The following is a 15,720-nucleotide window of genomic DNA, read 5'->3' on the forward strand; positions in this document are numbered from 1 at the left end:
CTAAAATTCAGGTTTATGATGTTATTACACGGCTGGCGATTTCATGATTCAGTCTGAACAGCATTTATTTTTTCTTTCTCCATTTTCAAGGTCTCTGCTTGCTGTCAGTGAGCGGGAACCATCCCGCTTTATTATTGATCATAGGTAAAGGTTTGCTACAATTGTATCCAGTTTGGACAACCCTTTGCAGAATCTGACACAGTAACAAACAGGATATGAGGTGCAGAGAAAAATTTTTTAAACTGGATGCAACTGTAACAAACCCTCAGCTGTAAAATTTTTAGGATTTTACAGGTCTTTAGTCTATGGAAAGGCTGATGAACAACCCCAGGCATAGATTTACTCGGGAAGAAAAGAGTTAATGCCTGGTGCTGTCTCATGTGCGCCCCCCGCCTCCTCGCGTCATATTATTACAGTGTAATTTCTGTTCTTTTACCATTAATATTGGAAGGATTACCCCCGGCGGCCCCAGAGATGAACGCTGTGTCATTATACTGTTATTAAATCTATTCTAAACGCCTTTATTATTCACCCACCTCACTCTCCTGCTTTTAATTTAACCCCTTCTCCTCATTCCCTTCCCAACTCCTCCAGAAAACTGGGACTGCGGACCCCCAAGCTGTACGGGAGAGGGCTACCGTGTTACAGACAAAGTTTGAGGACTATGTACACGCCAGTGCTGAGACGTCGTTATCTGCGAAGAAGGGTAAGAATCGACCAGTGTCTTGTATTATAGTAGTTATATTCTTGTACATAGGGGGCAGTATTATAGTAGTTATATTCTTGTACATAGGGGGCAGTATTATAGTAGTTATATTCTTGTACATAGGAGCAGTATTATAGTAGTTATATTCTTGTACATATGAGCAGTATTATAGTAGTTATATTCTTGTACATAGGGGCAGTATTATAGTAGTTATATTCTTGTACATAGGGGCAGTATTATAGTAGTTATATTCTTGTACATAGGGGCAGTATTATAGTAGTTATATTCTTGTACATAGGGGCAGTATTATAGTAGTTATATTCTTGTACATAGGGGCAGTATTATAGTAGTTATATTCTTGTACATAGGGGCAGTATTATAGTAGTTATATTCTTGTACATAGGAGCAGTATTATAGTAGTTATATTCTTGTACATAGGAGCAGTATTATAGTAGTTATATTCTTGTACATAGGGGCAGTATTATAGTAGTTATATTCTTGTACATAGGGGCAGTATTATAGTAGTTATATTCTTGTACATAGGGGCAGTATTATAGTAGTTATATTCTTGTACATAGGAGCAGTATTATAGTAGTTATATTCCTGTACACAGGGGCAGTATTATAGTAGTTATATTCTTGTACATAGGAGCAGTATTATAGTAGTTATATTCTTGTACATAGCAGCGGTATTATAGTAGTTATATTCTTGTACATAGGGTCAGTATTATAGTAGTTATATTCTTGTACATAGGGTCAGTATTATAGTAGTTATATTCTTGTACATAGGAGCAGTATTATAGTAGTTATATTCTTGTACATATGGGGCAGTATTATAGTAGTTATATTCTTGTACATAGGAGCAGTATTATAGTAGTTATATTCTTGTACATAGCAGCGGTATTATAGTAGTTATATTCTTGTACATATGGGGCAGTATTATAGTAGTTATATTCTTGTACATATGGGGCAGTATTATAGTAGTTATATTCTTGTACATAGGGGCAGTATTATAGTAGTTATAGTAGTTATATTCTTGTACATAGGGGCAGTATTATAGTAGTTATATTCTTGCACATAGGAGGCAGTATTATAGTAGTTATATTCTTGCACATAGGAGGCAGTATTATAGTAGTTATATTCTTGTACATAGGAGGCAGTATTATAATAGCTATATTCTTGTACATAGGAGGCAGTATTATAGTAGTTATATTCTTGTACATAGGGGGCAGTATTATAGTAGTTATATTCTTGTACATAGGGAGTGGTATAATAGTTATATTATTGTACGTAGGAGGCAGTATTATAGTAGTTATATTCTTGTACATAGGAGGCAGTATTATAGTAGTTATATTCTTGCACATAGGGGGCAGTATTATAGTAGTTATATTCTTGTACATAGGGAGCAGTATTATAGTAGTTATTCTTGTACATAGGAGCAGTATTATAGTAGTTATATTCTTGTACATAGGGTGCAGTATCATAGCAGTTATATTCCTGTACATAGGGGCAGTATTATAGTAGTGATATTCTTGTACATAAGGGGCAGTATTATAGCAGTTATATTCTTGTACATAAGGGGCAGTATTATAGCAGTTATATTCTTGTACATAAGGGGCAGTATTATAGCAGTTATATTCTTGTACATAGGGGGCAGTATTATAGTAGTTATATTCTTGTACATAGGGGTAGTATTATAGTAGTTATATTCTTGTACATAGGGGCAGTATTATAGTAGTGATATTCTTGTACATAAGGGGCAGTATTATAGCAGTTATATTCTTGTACATAAGGGGCAGTATTATAGTAGTTATATTCTTGTACATAGGGGGTGGTATTATAGTAGATATATTCTTGTACATAGGGGTAGTATTATAGCAGTTATATTCTTGTACATAGGGGCAGTATTATAGCAGTTATATTCTTGTACATAGGGGCAGTATTATAGTAGTTATATTCTTGTACATAGGGGCAGTATTATAGTAGTTATATTCTTGTACATAGGAGCAGTATTATAGTAGTTATATTCCTGTACACAGGGGCAGTATTATAGTAGTTATATTCTTGTACATAGGAGCAGTATTATAGTAGTTATATTCTTGTACATAGCAGCGGTATTATAGTAGTTATATTCTTGTACATAGGGTCAGTATTATAGTAGTTATATTCTTGTACATAGGGTCAGTATTATAGTAGTTATATTCTTGTACATAGGAGCAGTATTATAGTAGTTATATTCTTGTACATATGGGGCAGTATTATAGTAGTTATATTCTTGTACATAGGAGCAGTATTATAGTAGTTATATTCTTGTACATAGCAGCGGTATTATAGTAGTTATATTCTTGTACATATGGGGCAGTATTATAGTAGTTATATTCTTGTACATATGGGGCAGTATTATAGTAGTTATATTCTTGTACATAGGGGCAGTATTATAGTAGTTATAGTAGTTATATTCTTGTACATAGGGGCAGTATTATAGTAGTTATATTCTTGCACATAGGGGCAGTATTATAGTAGTTATATTCTTGCACATAGGAGGCAGTATTATAGTAGTTATATTCTTGCACATAGGAGGCAGTATTATAGTAGTTATATTCTTGTACATAGGAGGCAGTATTATAATAGCTATATTCTTGTACATAGGAGGCAGTATTATAGTAGTTATATTCTTGTACATAGGGGGCAGTATTATAGTAGTTATATTCTTGTACATAGGGGGCAGTATTATAGTAGTTATATTCTTGTACATAGGGGGCAGTATTATAGTAGTTATATTCTTGTACATAGGGGCAGTATTATAGTAGTTATATTCTTGTACATAGGGAGTGGTATAATAGTTATATTATTGTACGTAGGAGGCAGTATTATAGTAGTTATATTCTTGTACATAGGGAGCAGTATTATAGTAGTTATTCTTGTACATAGGAGCAGTATTATAGTAGTTATTCTTGTACATAGGAGCAGTATTATAGTAGTTATATTCTTGTACATAGGGTGCAGTATCATAGCAGTTATATTCCTGTACATAGGGGCAGTATTATAGTAGTGATATTCTTGTACATAAGGGGCAGTATTATAGCAGTTATATTCTTGTACATAAGGGGCAGTATTATAGCAGTTATATTCTTGTACATAAGGGGCAGTATTATAGCAGTTATATTCTTGTACATAGGGGGCAGTATTATAGTAGTTATATTCTTGTACACAGGAGCAGTATTATAGTAGTTATATTCTTGTACACAGGGGTAGTATTATAGTAGTTATATTCTTGTACATAGGGGGCGGTATTATAGTAGATATATTCTTGTACATAGGGGGCGGTATTATAGTAGATATATTCTTGTACATAAGGGGCAGTATTATAGCAGTTATATTCTTGTACATAGGGGGCAGTATTATAGTAGTTATATTCTTGTACATAGGGGTAGTATTATAGTAGTTATATTCTTGTACATAGGGGCAGTATTATAGTAGTGATATTCTTGTACATAAGGGGCAGTATTATAGCAGTTATATTCTTGTACATAGGGGTAGTATTATAGCAGTTATATTCTTGTACATCGGGGGCAGTATTATAGTAGTTATATTCTTGTACACAGGAGCAGTATTATAGTAGTTATATTCTTGTACATAGGGGTAGTATTATAGTAGTTATATTCTTGTACATAGGGGGTGGTATTATAGTAGATAAATTCTTGTACATAGGGGGCAGTATTATAGTAGTTATATTCTTGGACATAGGGGGCAGTATTATAGTAGTTATATTCTTGGACATAGGGGGCAGTATTATAGTAGTTATATTCTTGTACATAGGGGTAGTATTATAGTAGTTATATTCTTGTACATAGGGGGCAGTATTATAGTAGTTATATTCTTGGACATAGGGGGCAGTATTATAGTAGTTATATTCTTGTACATAGGGGCAGTATTATAGTAGTTATATTCTTGTACATAGGGGTAGTATTATAGTAGTTATATTCTTGTACATAGGGAGCAGTATTATAGTAGTTATATTCTTGTACATAGGGGCAGTATTATAGTAGTTATATTCTTGTACATAGGGGTAGTATTATAGTAGTTATATTCTTGTACATAGGGGTAGTATTATAGTAGTTACATATTGACGCACTGTATACAGATAATGGTGATGACTTCTCCCTGGTGGTTCTGTGTTTTCTGGTATGAGGAGCGTCACTCGATTCCTCGGTCCGCGTTCTCCTTTGTTTATAACCTTCTCACTGATTCTCTTGGATCTCGCGGCCGTCACTCTCCAAAATGACACTTTTTACTTTCATTACTGTTCATAAACACCAATATCCGGCAGTAGCGGGGGGATTACTTCTGAGCTGCCTCTAAGCTCTCTCCACCTGAGCATGGATGGGGGGGAAAGGTGCAGCAGAGGGACATTTGAGGAGGAGCGGAGACATGTGGTCGGTGGGCCGCCGGCAGTCTCAGCGCTGCATCTTCTCATTTGGGTCCTGCTAGATGCCATATAATTCTCAGTTGTTCATACAAATAAGAGTTGGTTATGAGGACATTCGGGATTTACAAACATTGGTTCTGCAACTAAACTTTCTTGCTTATGCAAAATGCGGCAAGCAGTTGTCACTTCCCATCCCCCACATCTTAGCAGTTCTTACATTATTCAGCATAGAGCCGCAATAGGCAGAGGAGAAAATACATCTAGAAAAATGTGAAATGGAGGGACCTATTTTATAAGATAATTCTGATTTGTACTCTTGTCCTATTTTCCAGCCCTGCAGTCCTTCATTCGCTCTTACGCCACCTACCCGAAGAATCTGAAGCAAGTCTTTCATGTCCGATCCTTACACCTGGGTCATGTAGCCAAAAGTTTTGGCCTTAGAGATGCCCCGCACAACCTGAGCCAGCAGCTGGCAGGAAACCCTAAGAAACAGAAAGCAATGAAGAACAAGAGGTACAAGCCAAGTGATTACTGACCAGTGCTACCTGTATTATACTCCAGAGCTGCACTCACTATTCTGCTGGTACAGTCACTGTGTACATACATTACATTACTGATCCTGTACTGATCCTGAGTTACCTCCTGTATTATACTCCAGAGCTGCACTCACTATTCTGCTGGTGCAGTCACTGTGTACATAAATTACATTACTTATCCTGTATTGATCCTGAGTTACATCCTGTATTATACTCCAGAGCTGCACTCACTATTCTGCTGGTGCAGTCACTGTGTACATACATTACATTATTTATCCTGTACTGATCCTGAGTTACATCCTGTATTATACTCCAGAGCTGCACTCACTATTCTGCTGGTGCAGTCACTGTGTACATACATTACATTATTTATCCTGTACTGATCCTGAGTTACATCCTGTATTGTACTCCAGAGCTCCACTCACTATTCTGCTGGTGCAGTCACTGTGTGCATACATTACAGATCCTGAGTTACATCCTGTATTATACCCCAGAGCTGCACTCACTATTCTGCTGGTGCAGTCACTGTGTACATACATTACATTACTTATCCTGTACTGATCCTGAGTTACCTCCTGTATTATACTCCAGAGCTGCACTCACTATTCTGCTGGTGCAGTCACTGTGTACATACATTACATTATTTATCCTGTACTGATCCTGAGTTACATCCTGTATTATACTCCAGAGCTGCACTCACTATTCTGCTAGTGGAGTCACTGTGTACATACTTTACATTACTTATCCTGTACTGATCCTGAGTTACATCCTGTATTATACTCCAGAGCTGCACTCACTATTCTGCTGGTGCAGTCACTGTGTACATACATTACATTACGTATCCTGTACTGATCCTGAGTTACATCCTGTATTATACCCCAGAGCTGCACTCCCTATTCTATAGTGTGTATTCTGTGTACATACATTACCAGTGGTGTACCGCCAATGACTGCAGGCCACTTCGCTATTATGGGGCCTATGAGCCGAGGGGGCCCGCTGCCAGCACAGTCGCCACCCCCCCCCCCCCCCCATAGCACGTTCAACTGTATACGCATTCTGGAGTAAGTAATGATGACAGAGGGAGCGTCAGCTTTTAACGTCTCGATGAGGAGAGGTGAGTATTGCATTTTGTTTTTAAATTGTGGTGGCTATTATACTGTATGGAGGCCTATGGGGAGTGCATTGTACTGTATGGAGGCCTATGGGGAGTGCATTGTACTGTATGGAGGCCTATGGGGAGTGCATTGTACAATGTGGGGGCCTTTATACTTTCTGGAGGGCTATGTGGGGGCATTATACTGTATGCAAGCAATTATACAGTGTGAAAGTTTGTATGAGATTCGTCATATTGTATGTAGGCCCATTATACTGCATGGAAGGCTGTGTTGGGGGTCACAGTTGGGGGATCATGCTGTGTTGGGGTCACCTATTTGAACATCTGCTATGGGGCCCCATGATTTCTATGTATGCCCCTGTACATTACATTTCTTTTCCTGAGTTACATGTTGTATTATACTCCAGAGCTGCACTCACTATTCTGCTGGTGCAGTCATTGTGTACATACATTACATTACTTATTCGGTACTGATCCTTAGTTACATCCTGTATTATACCCCAGAGCTGCACTCACTATTCTGCTGGTGCAGTCACTGTGTACAAACATTACATTATTTATCCTGTACTGATCCTGAGTTACATCCTGTATTATACTCCAGAGCTCCACTCACTATTCTGCTGGTGCAGTCACTGTGTGCATACATTACAGATCCTGAGTTACATCCTGTATTATACCCCAGAGCTGCACTCACTATTCTGCTGGTGCAGTCACTGTGTACATACATTACATTACTTATCCTGTACTGATCCTGAGTTACCTCCTGTATTATACTCCAGAGCTGCACTCACTATTCTGCTGGTGCAGTCACTGTGTACATACATTACATTACTTATCCTGTATTGATCCTGAGTTACATCCTGTATTATACTCCAGAGCTGCACTCACTATTCTGCTGGTGCAGTCACTGTGTACATACATTACATTATTTATCCTGTACTGATCCTGAGTTACATCCTGTATTATACTCCAGAGCTGCACTCACTATTCTGCTAGTGGAGTCACTGTGTACATACTTTACATTACTTATCCTGTACTGATCCTGAGTTACATCCTGTATTATACTCCAGAGCTGCACTCACTATTCTGCTGGTGCAGTCACTGTGTACATACATTACATTACTGATCCTGTACTGATCCTGAGTTACATCCTGTATTATACCCCAGAGCTGCACTCCCTATTCTATAGTGTGTATTCTGTGTACATACATTACCAGTGGTGTACCGCCAATGACTGCAGGCCACTTCGCTATTATGGGGCCTATGAGCCGAGGGGGCCCGCTGCCAGCACAGTCGCCACCCCCCCCCCCCCCATAGCACGTTCAACTGTATACGCATTCTGGAGTAAGTAATGATGACAGAGGGAGCGTCAGCTTTTAACGTCTCGATGAGGAGAGGTGAGTATTGCATTTTGTTTTTAAATTGTGGTGGCTATTATACTGTATGGAGGCCTATGGGGAGTGCATTGTACTGTATGGAGGCCTATGGGGAGTGCATTGTACAATGTGGGGGCCTTTATACTTTCTGGAGGGCTATGTGGGGGCATTATACTGTATGCAAGCAATTATACAGTGTGAAAGTTTGTATGAGATTCGTCATATTGTATGTAGGCCCATTATACTGCATGGAAGGCTGTGTTGGGGGTCACAGTTGGGGGATCATGCTGTGTTGGGGTCACCTATTTGAACATCTGCTATGGGGCCCCATGATTTCTATGTACGCCCCTGTACATTACATTTCTTTTCCTGAGTTACATGTTGTATTATACTCCAGAGCTGCACTCACTATTCTGCTGGTGCAGTCACTGTATACATACATTACATTACTTATTCAGTACTGATCCTTAGTTACATCCTGTATTATACCCCAGAGCTGCACTCACTATTCTGCTGGTGCAGTCACTGTGTACATACATTACATTACTTATCCTGCACTGATCCTGAGTTACATCCTGTATTATACTCCAGAGCTGCACTCACTATTCTGCTGGTGCAGTCACTGTGTACATACATTACATTACTTATTCAGTACTGATCCTTAGTTACATCCTGTATTATACCCCAGAGCTGCACTCACTATTCTGCTGGTGCAGTCACTGTGTACATACATTACATTACTTATCCTGCACTAATCCTGAGTTACATCCTGTATTATACTCCAGAGCTACACTCCCTATTCTGCTGGTGGAGTCACTGTGTACATACATTACATTGCTGATCCTGAGTTACATCCTGTATTATACTCCAGAGCTACACTCCCTATTCTGCTGGTGGAGTCACTGTGTACATACATTACATTGCTGATCCTGAGTTATATCCTGTATTATACCCCAGAGCTGCGCTCACTATTCTGCTGGTATAGTCCCTAGCTGTGGATGTCCTTCCCTGTTTTTATATCCATGTTATTATTGGGGATTTACAATGTGACCTCCTGTGGAGTGCAGTACCATAAGTCTCCAGCAGAGGTCGTCCGCACAGTGTGCCCCTTATTACTGGAGGGGGTGCAGGACAGGACAGGATCAGTATTGGGGGGGTGGGGGGGGTATGGTGCCTTGAACGTGAAAATCTCACTTTATGTCAGACAAAATAGAACTTTATTATAAACCCTTCAAATGCTTCAGTCCTGTAAATAATTGCTTGTACCTTGTGCCCCCTTCTGTCCCCATACCGCCATATGGTGACTGATAGTTGCTCGTCATGCAATATGGTGCCAGCAGCCCCCCAGTTTCACAGACGGGGGTGAACCATTGTCTCATTGAGGCAGATGGAGAACTGGTTGGGACCCCCTGTCCCCTTCCCCAGCCTCTGTGCCCCATGACTAGAGGGATTTGTCCCGGGCCTTTATATTGGGAAGAATGGTGTGATTAGCAGATAAGTAGCGGGTTACATAGTGCTGGGCAGGCTCGCCAGGCGCTGTCCTGACTGACGGACGGAGGCATGTCATGCGATTATGCTGACGAGAAGTCGGGGGTCCTGCATATAGCTTCTCTTTTACTCATTAGCCCCAGTGACGTCCCGGCCGCTGAGAACAAGAGCGGCTCCCAGGGCGTGCGGACATGTCACGTTCCACCGTACAAAAGACCATTTACAGGCCCTAAAGGATCATTAAGAGATCATTTAAGGAGATTTCTGGCCAAGTTGTGATCTCCTCCTGCCGCTCAGGAAATATCCCATTAGACAGTCGCATGAGGGGCAACTCCCTAATCCACTTCTGACACTCGGAACAGTTTCTGGGAAAGTTATGTGAGCACCAATATGGCCGCCAAGTTCCCCAGTCGCAAACTTGTCATTTATTTATGCTGTCACATTCTGGACCTGGGAAAGCTGGGTGATCACATTGCGCCAGAGTTCAGCGATCTCTAGTGCTGGTGAGGCTGCAGCTACTCTGTGGCATGCCAATCGCCCCATCGCTGTACTGATTGCTAATGGGGGTGGATTCCGATCGGATCTGGCCAGCGCCATTTCAGTAGCCGCAGAGTTATGTTATTAAACAGATGGTTGCCTTTTATTTTATTTTTTCCCGTCGCAGTGTTTGGCAAAACGAGAGCGTATCCAAGACTGTCTGCGTCATTGTCTCCAGCCCCTATAAGCAGGTTAACCGTGAAGGCCGGGCCACAATGGGATCAGGTCGGCCCGGCAGCTCCCCCGCAATAAGCTCATTTCATACCCTGTCAGGGCTGAAGGGGGAGCCGTTTAATACCCCAATTAAAAAGAGACTTGGGTGTCATGGCGGGGGAGGGGTGGGTAATCCGGACCGTTTCCTAATAATGACTCTGATCTCCAGTCTCCGGGTCCAGACGGGATTGTGTCCCCATTCTAGCGGCGTGTCCAAGCGCGTTATTGTGTCGCCGGCGTGCCATAATCACTATTCAATTAACTGCCCCGCGCCTCCCGTGTCAGTCATCCACTCTTAACCCTATTACCGCTCCTTTACAAGCTGTAAACTACAACTCCCAGCAGGATTGGCCAACTGTGAGAATAGTTGGGTTTATCAATATATATATAAGATTTGCCATTCAGGGCTCTGGAAAAGCTGGGTCACTTCCTGTTTGGAGGCCCAGCTTTTCCATAAACTGTATATAATAATTATCTAGATTTACCATTCTGGACCATGGGAAAGTCGGGTGAAAGTTCATGTTAATAGATTTTTCAGAAACTGCTACAAATAGGGCACAGTAGGGTTAGTGGGCATGGGGTTAGAGTGGTCCCCATTTATATTGGGTTGTGCCTTTAATTACCATCCTGCTTTCCTAGACTCCTGAAAGATACGTCTGCACTATTATGCAGTATTGGGGCAAAGGTGTATTACTGCATAACTAGGTAGATTTGTCACTCAGAGAAATAAGCAGAAGTTAGCTGACAACTCCTGGGGTGCTATAATAGTGGCCGTTTGGTTGTCACCCTGCTTTCCAAGTCTCCTGAAGGGCAATTATTGCAGCGGTATTGAAGTGGTGGTCAATTAAAGCATATAGGCAGATTTGCTATTCAAGGTAGTAGGGAAAGTTGTCTGACAACTCCGGGCGTAATATAACGGGGACCAAATTGGTTGTCAGAGAACTTTGCAAGTCTCCTGAAGGCAAATCAGAGCCAGGAAGGGTCCTTCTATTTGGACTGACAACTCATAGGAAATTATTATTGGGACTATACCGGTTGTCACTCAGCTTTCCTAGGATCAGATATTATTAAGAGACCCCAGCGTTGGATATTGCACTTGGTAGAAAAGCTAGAAATCTTGTAGGTATTAGAAATGAATTAGGGCATTGCTATTTAAGCGCTTTCCTCTTATCCTTTTCTGTTTCCTTTGTCTCGCAGGAGCGATGGACACAAGACTTTGAGGACGAAGCAGAGATTCTCAGATCTCCTGACGTCTGAGTTTTCCAGTGGACTTCCTCCCAAACCCAAGAAAATGATGACTCCTCAGAGTATCGATAAGACGTCTTGAGTTGTGATGGGCGATTGGAGAAACCAAAAATTATTCACAAACATGCTGGGGTTTTTGTTTTACTTGGTCTGTGCTCAGTTTCAACCACTAAAGCCGCTCTGCTCTTCCTCGCCTCCTGGTTCATGAATTGAACACCAGAACTGCAGTATAGACTGACACTCCTCATTCAAAGCAATTTGCCCTGCCTCTAGAAGTCAACGGGATTCTCATTTGTAGGAATGGCTGGGGGATAAATTACAGCACAGCAGGGAGCTTCAGTACCCGATACTGGTGTAGTAATCCGTATAAGCCGGTAAGACTTGGCTGGGTGCTGACACATGAGACCTATTTTAGGGAATAATGTATCTATGAATAGAAAAAGTTTTATTAAAAACAAAAGTTTATAAAAAAAATTATTTTTTTTACATTTATGACTAGAGCATTTTGCTTGTAAACTCGCGTCTGCAGAACTAGAGCAGGTCATCAAGCAGATGTGGAGTGTGGAGACCCCAATAGGAGGCACAAAATTCGTCACTTCATAGAATAAGCAGCGCGGCCTCGTGTAATGTACTGAGTGACGTCATCATCCGAGGTGTATGCTGAGCTCGTACCTGGCGATGTCCTCCTCTGTGGTGTATGCTGAGCTCGTACCTGGCGATGTCCTCCTCTGTGGTGTATGCTGAGCTCGTACCTGGCGATGTCCTCCTCTGTGGTGTATGCTGAGCTCGTACCTGGCGGTGTCCTCCTCTGTGGAGTATGCTGAGCTCGTACCTGGCGATGTCCTCCTCTGTGGAGTATGCTGAGCTCGTACCTGGCGATGTCCTCCTCTGTGGTGTATGCTGAGCTCGTACCTGGCGATGTCCTCCTCTGTGGTGTATGCTGAGCTCGTACCTGGCGATGTCCTCCTCTGTGGTGTAGGCTGAGCTCGTACCTGGCGATGTCCTCCTCTGTGGTGTAGGCTGAGCTCGTACCTGGCGATGTCCTCCTCTGTGGTGTAGGCTGAGCTCGTACCTGGCGATGTCCTCCTCTGTGGTGTAGGCTGAGCTCGTACCTGGCGATGTCCTCCTCTGTGGTGTATGCTGAGCTCGTACCTGGCGATGTCCTCCTCTGTGGTGTATGCTGAGCTCGTACCTGGCGGTGTCCTCCTCTGTGGAGTATGCTGAGCTCGTACCTGGCGATGTCCTCCTCTGTGGTGTAGGCTGAGCTCGTACCTGGCGATGTCCTCCTCTGTGGAGTAAGCTGAGCTCGTACCTGGCGATGTCCTCCTCTGTGGTGTAGGCTGAGCTCGTACCTGGCGATGTCCTCCTCTGTGGAGTAAGCTGAGCTCGTACCTGGCGATGTCCTCCTCTGTGGTGTAGGCTGAGCTCGTACCTGGCGATGTCCTCCTCTGTGGAGTATGCTGAGCTCGTACCTGGCGATGTCCTCCTCTGTGGTGTAGGCTGAGCTCGTACCTGGCGATGTCCTCCTCTGTGGAGTATGCTGAGCTCGTACCTGGCGATGTCCTCCTCTGTGGTGTAGGCTGAGCTCGTACCTGGCGATGTCCTCCTCTGTGGTGTAGGCTGAGCTCGTACCTGGCGATGTCCTCCTCTGTGGTGTAGGCTGAGCTCGTACCTGGCGATGTCCTCCTCTGTGGTGTAGGCTGAGCTCGTACCTGGCGATGTCCTCCTCTGTGGTGTAGGCTGAGCTCGTACCTGGCGATGTCCTCCTCTGTGGTGTAGGCTGAGCTCGTACCTGGCGATGTCCTCCTCTGTGGTGTAGGCTGAGCTCGTACCTGGCGATGTCCTCCTCTGTGGTGTATGCTGAGCTCGTACCTGGCGATGTCCTCCTCTGTGGTGTATGCTGAGCTCGTACCTGGCGGTGTCCTCCTCTGTGGTGTATGCTGAGCTCGTACCTGGCGGTGTCCTCCTCTGTGGTGTATGCTGAGCTCGTACCTGGCGGTGTCCTGCTCTGTGGTGTATGCTGAGCTCGTACCTGGCGGTGTCCTCCTCTGTGGTGTATGCTGAGCTCGTACCTGGCGGTGTCCTCCTCTGTGGTGTATGCTGAGCTCGTACCTGGCGATGTCCTCCTCTGTGGTGTATGCTGAGCTCGTACCTGGCGGTGTCCTCCTCTGTGGTGTATGCTGAGCTCGTACCTGGCGGTGTCCTCCTCTGTGGTGTATGCTGAGCTCGTACCTGGCGGTGTCCTCCTCTGTGGTGTATGCTGAGCTCGTACCTGGCGGTGTCCTCCTCTGTGGTGTAGGCTGAGCTCGTACCTGGCGATGTCCTCCTCTGTGGAGTAAGCTGAGCTCGTACCTGGCGATGTCCTCCTCTGTGGTGTAGGCTGAGCTCGTACCTGGCGATGTCCTCCTCTGTGGAGTATGCTGAGCTCGTACCTGGCGATGTCCTCCTCTGTGGTGTAGGCTGAGCTCGTACCTGGCGATGTCCTCCTCTGTGGTGTAGGCTGAGCTCGTACCTGGCGATGTCCTCCTCTGTGGAGTATGCTGAGCTCGTACCTGGCGATGTCCTCCTCTGTGGTGTAGGCTGAGCTCGTACCTGGCGATGTCCTCCTCTGTGGTGTAGGCTGAGCTCGTACCTGGCGATGTCCTCCTCTGTGGTGTAGGCAGAAGGAACTGAACCAGCCGCAGAAGGACTATGTGCGGAGAGAAGGTGTTCACCACCGTCTCCACTTACGCGCTGACACCTCCACAAGGGGCCAATGTGTCCATCCCAGGAGATTTTGTTCCTCCTTGTCCGAGGCCTGAGAATGGCCCGCCTGTCTGAGAGGTCACTTAGGACCTGTGGGGCTCATAGACAAAGCTGATCCTCTCTGCCCTTTGTGCCAGTGGGGATGGGGGGAGGGGGTCACCCTGCTTGTGTGAATAGGCCCCGCTGTCCATCTGTTGGCTGCCTGCACTGGCCGCCGCTTCCAGTCTGTCCCAGTCACCAGCTGCTGGTACACTGGCTGTCACCGAGCCAGCCTCACTTTAAAGGGACGGAAACCACCCATCCTGCAAAGTGACCATTTAAATCACTTAAGCAATTATACTGGGGGTGATTAGCATTAATAATTCATCCTGATTTCTGGTAACAATGCAGAGGTGCAAGGGGCCCCTGCCTAAAATGGCCACAGGGAGGGGGCAGGATGGCCATTGTCCTTGCATACCAGTACTTAGATGTGCAACTATGGTGATGAAAGGTACAGTTGTGACCATATTTACAGTCGAGGGGGCCCAAAGACAAACCAAATGGACCAGAACCCCTAGGGATAAGCGGCCCCAAAGATAAAATGATGGGACTAGAAACAACCTGAGATGGGGGACCCAAAAGCAAACATAAGGGACCAGAACCCACTGGGGTTAGGGGCCCAAAAGACAGTGTCAAAAGCTGAAGGAGGCAGGGGGCCCCAAAAACAAAACAAAGGGTTCAGAACGCCCTAAGGATAGTGGGGCCCAAAGACAAACCAGTGGGTCTAGAACCCACCAGGGCTAATGGCCTCAAAGACAGACTAAAGGGACCTGAACCCCCTAGAGATTGGGGTTGCAAAGATAAGCTAAAGGGACCAGAACTCACAGGGGTTGGGGACCTCAAAGGATAAACTAAAAGGACCCGAACCCCCTAGGGCTGAAGGCCTCCTATAAGGCCAGGAGAGAGATTTGTGCTACTGATGTATTTCACTCACAGGGGATTGTCTAGACTGGATACAGTGGCTTGTGAAAGTATTCTACCCTCCATCCTTAGCTTTTTGTCTATTTTGTTACATTTCAACCTGCATCACCACTAAATAGTCTAAGTTGGTAAAGTTACGTGAGAAAAATATACTCATAAATTAAATTTATGGGTTCAAATAACTAAAAATTGTCATGTGCATATGTATTCATCCCTTTTGTGATGAAACCCCTAAAAATTCCTGGTGCAAGCAATTCCCTTCATAAGTCCCATGCTTAGTGACAGGACGTCCACCTGTGTGCAATCTAATGTCACATGGCTGTCAGTACATACAGAAATGTTCAGAATAATAGCAGTGTGTTCAAAAACATG

The 15,720-nt window shown here is 43.8% G+C and overlaps 1 protein-coding gene across 2 annotated transcripts in view; it reads left to right on the forward strand.

The window, feature by feature from the left end:
- Positions 1 to 12,184, forward strand: part of DDX31 (DEAD-box helicase 31) — a 30,912-nt gene extending 18,728 nt beyond the window's left edge. For both annotated transcript variants that reach the window (XM_073640660.1, XM_073640661.1), the window contains exons 18-20: positions 595 to 706; positions 5,467 to 5,647; positions 11,596 to 12,184. In XM_073640660.1, the coding sequence (XP_073496761.1) occupies positions 595 to 706; positions 5,467 to 5,647; positions 11,596 to 11,725 (423 nt within the window). In that variant the 3' untranslated portion in view covers positions 11,726 to 12,184. The remainder of the gene's footprint in view (positions 1 to 594; positions 707 to 5,466; positions 5,648 to 11,595) is intronic.
- The last annotated feature ends 3,536 nt before the right edge of the window (positions 12,185 to 15,720 follow it).

This window comes from Phyllobates terribilis, unplaced genomic scaffold (assembly GCF_046119375.1).
Source record: "Phyllobates terribilis strain yellow unplaced genomic scaffold, ASM4611937v1 Scaffold_7__3_contigs__length_470593459, whole genome shotgun sequence".
NCBI classification, from domain to species: Eukaryota; Metazoa; Chordata; class Amphibia; order Anura; family Dendrobatidae; genus Phyllobates; species Phyllobates terribilis.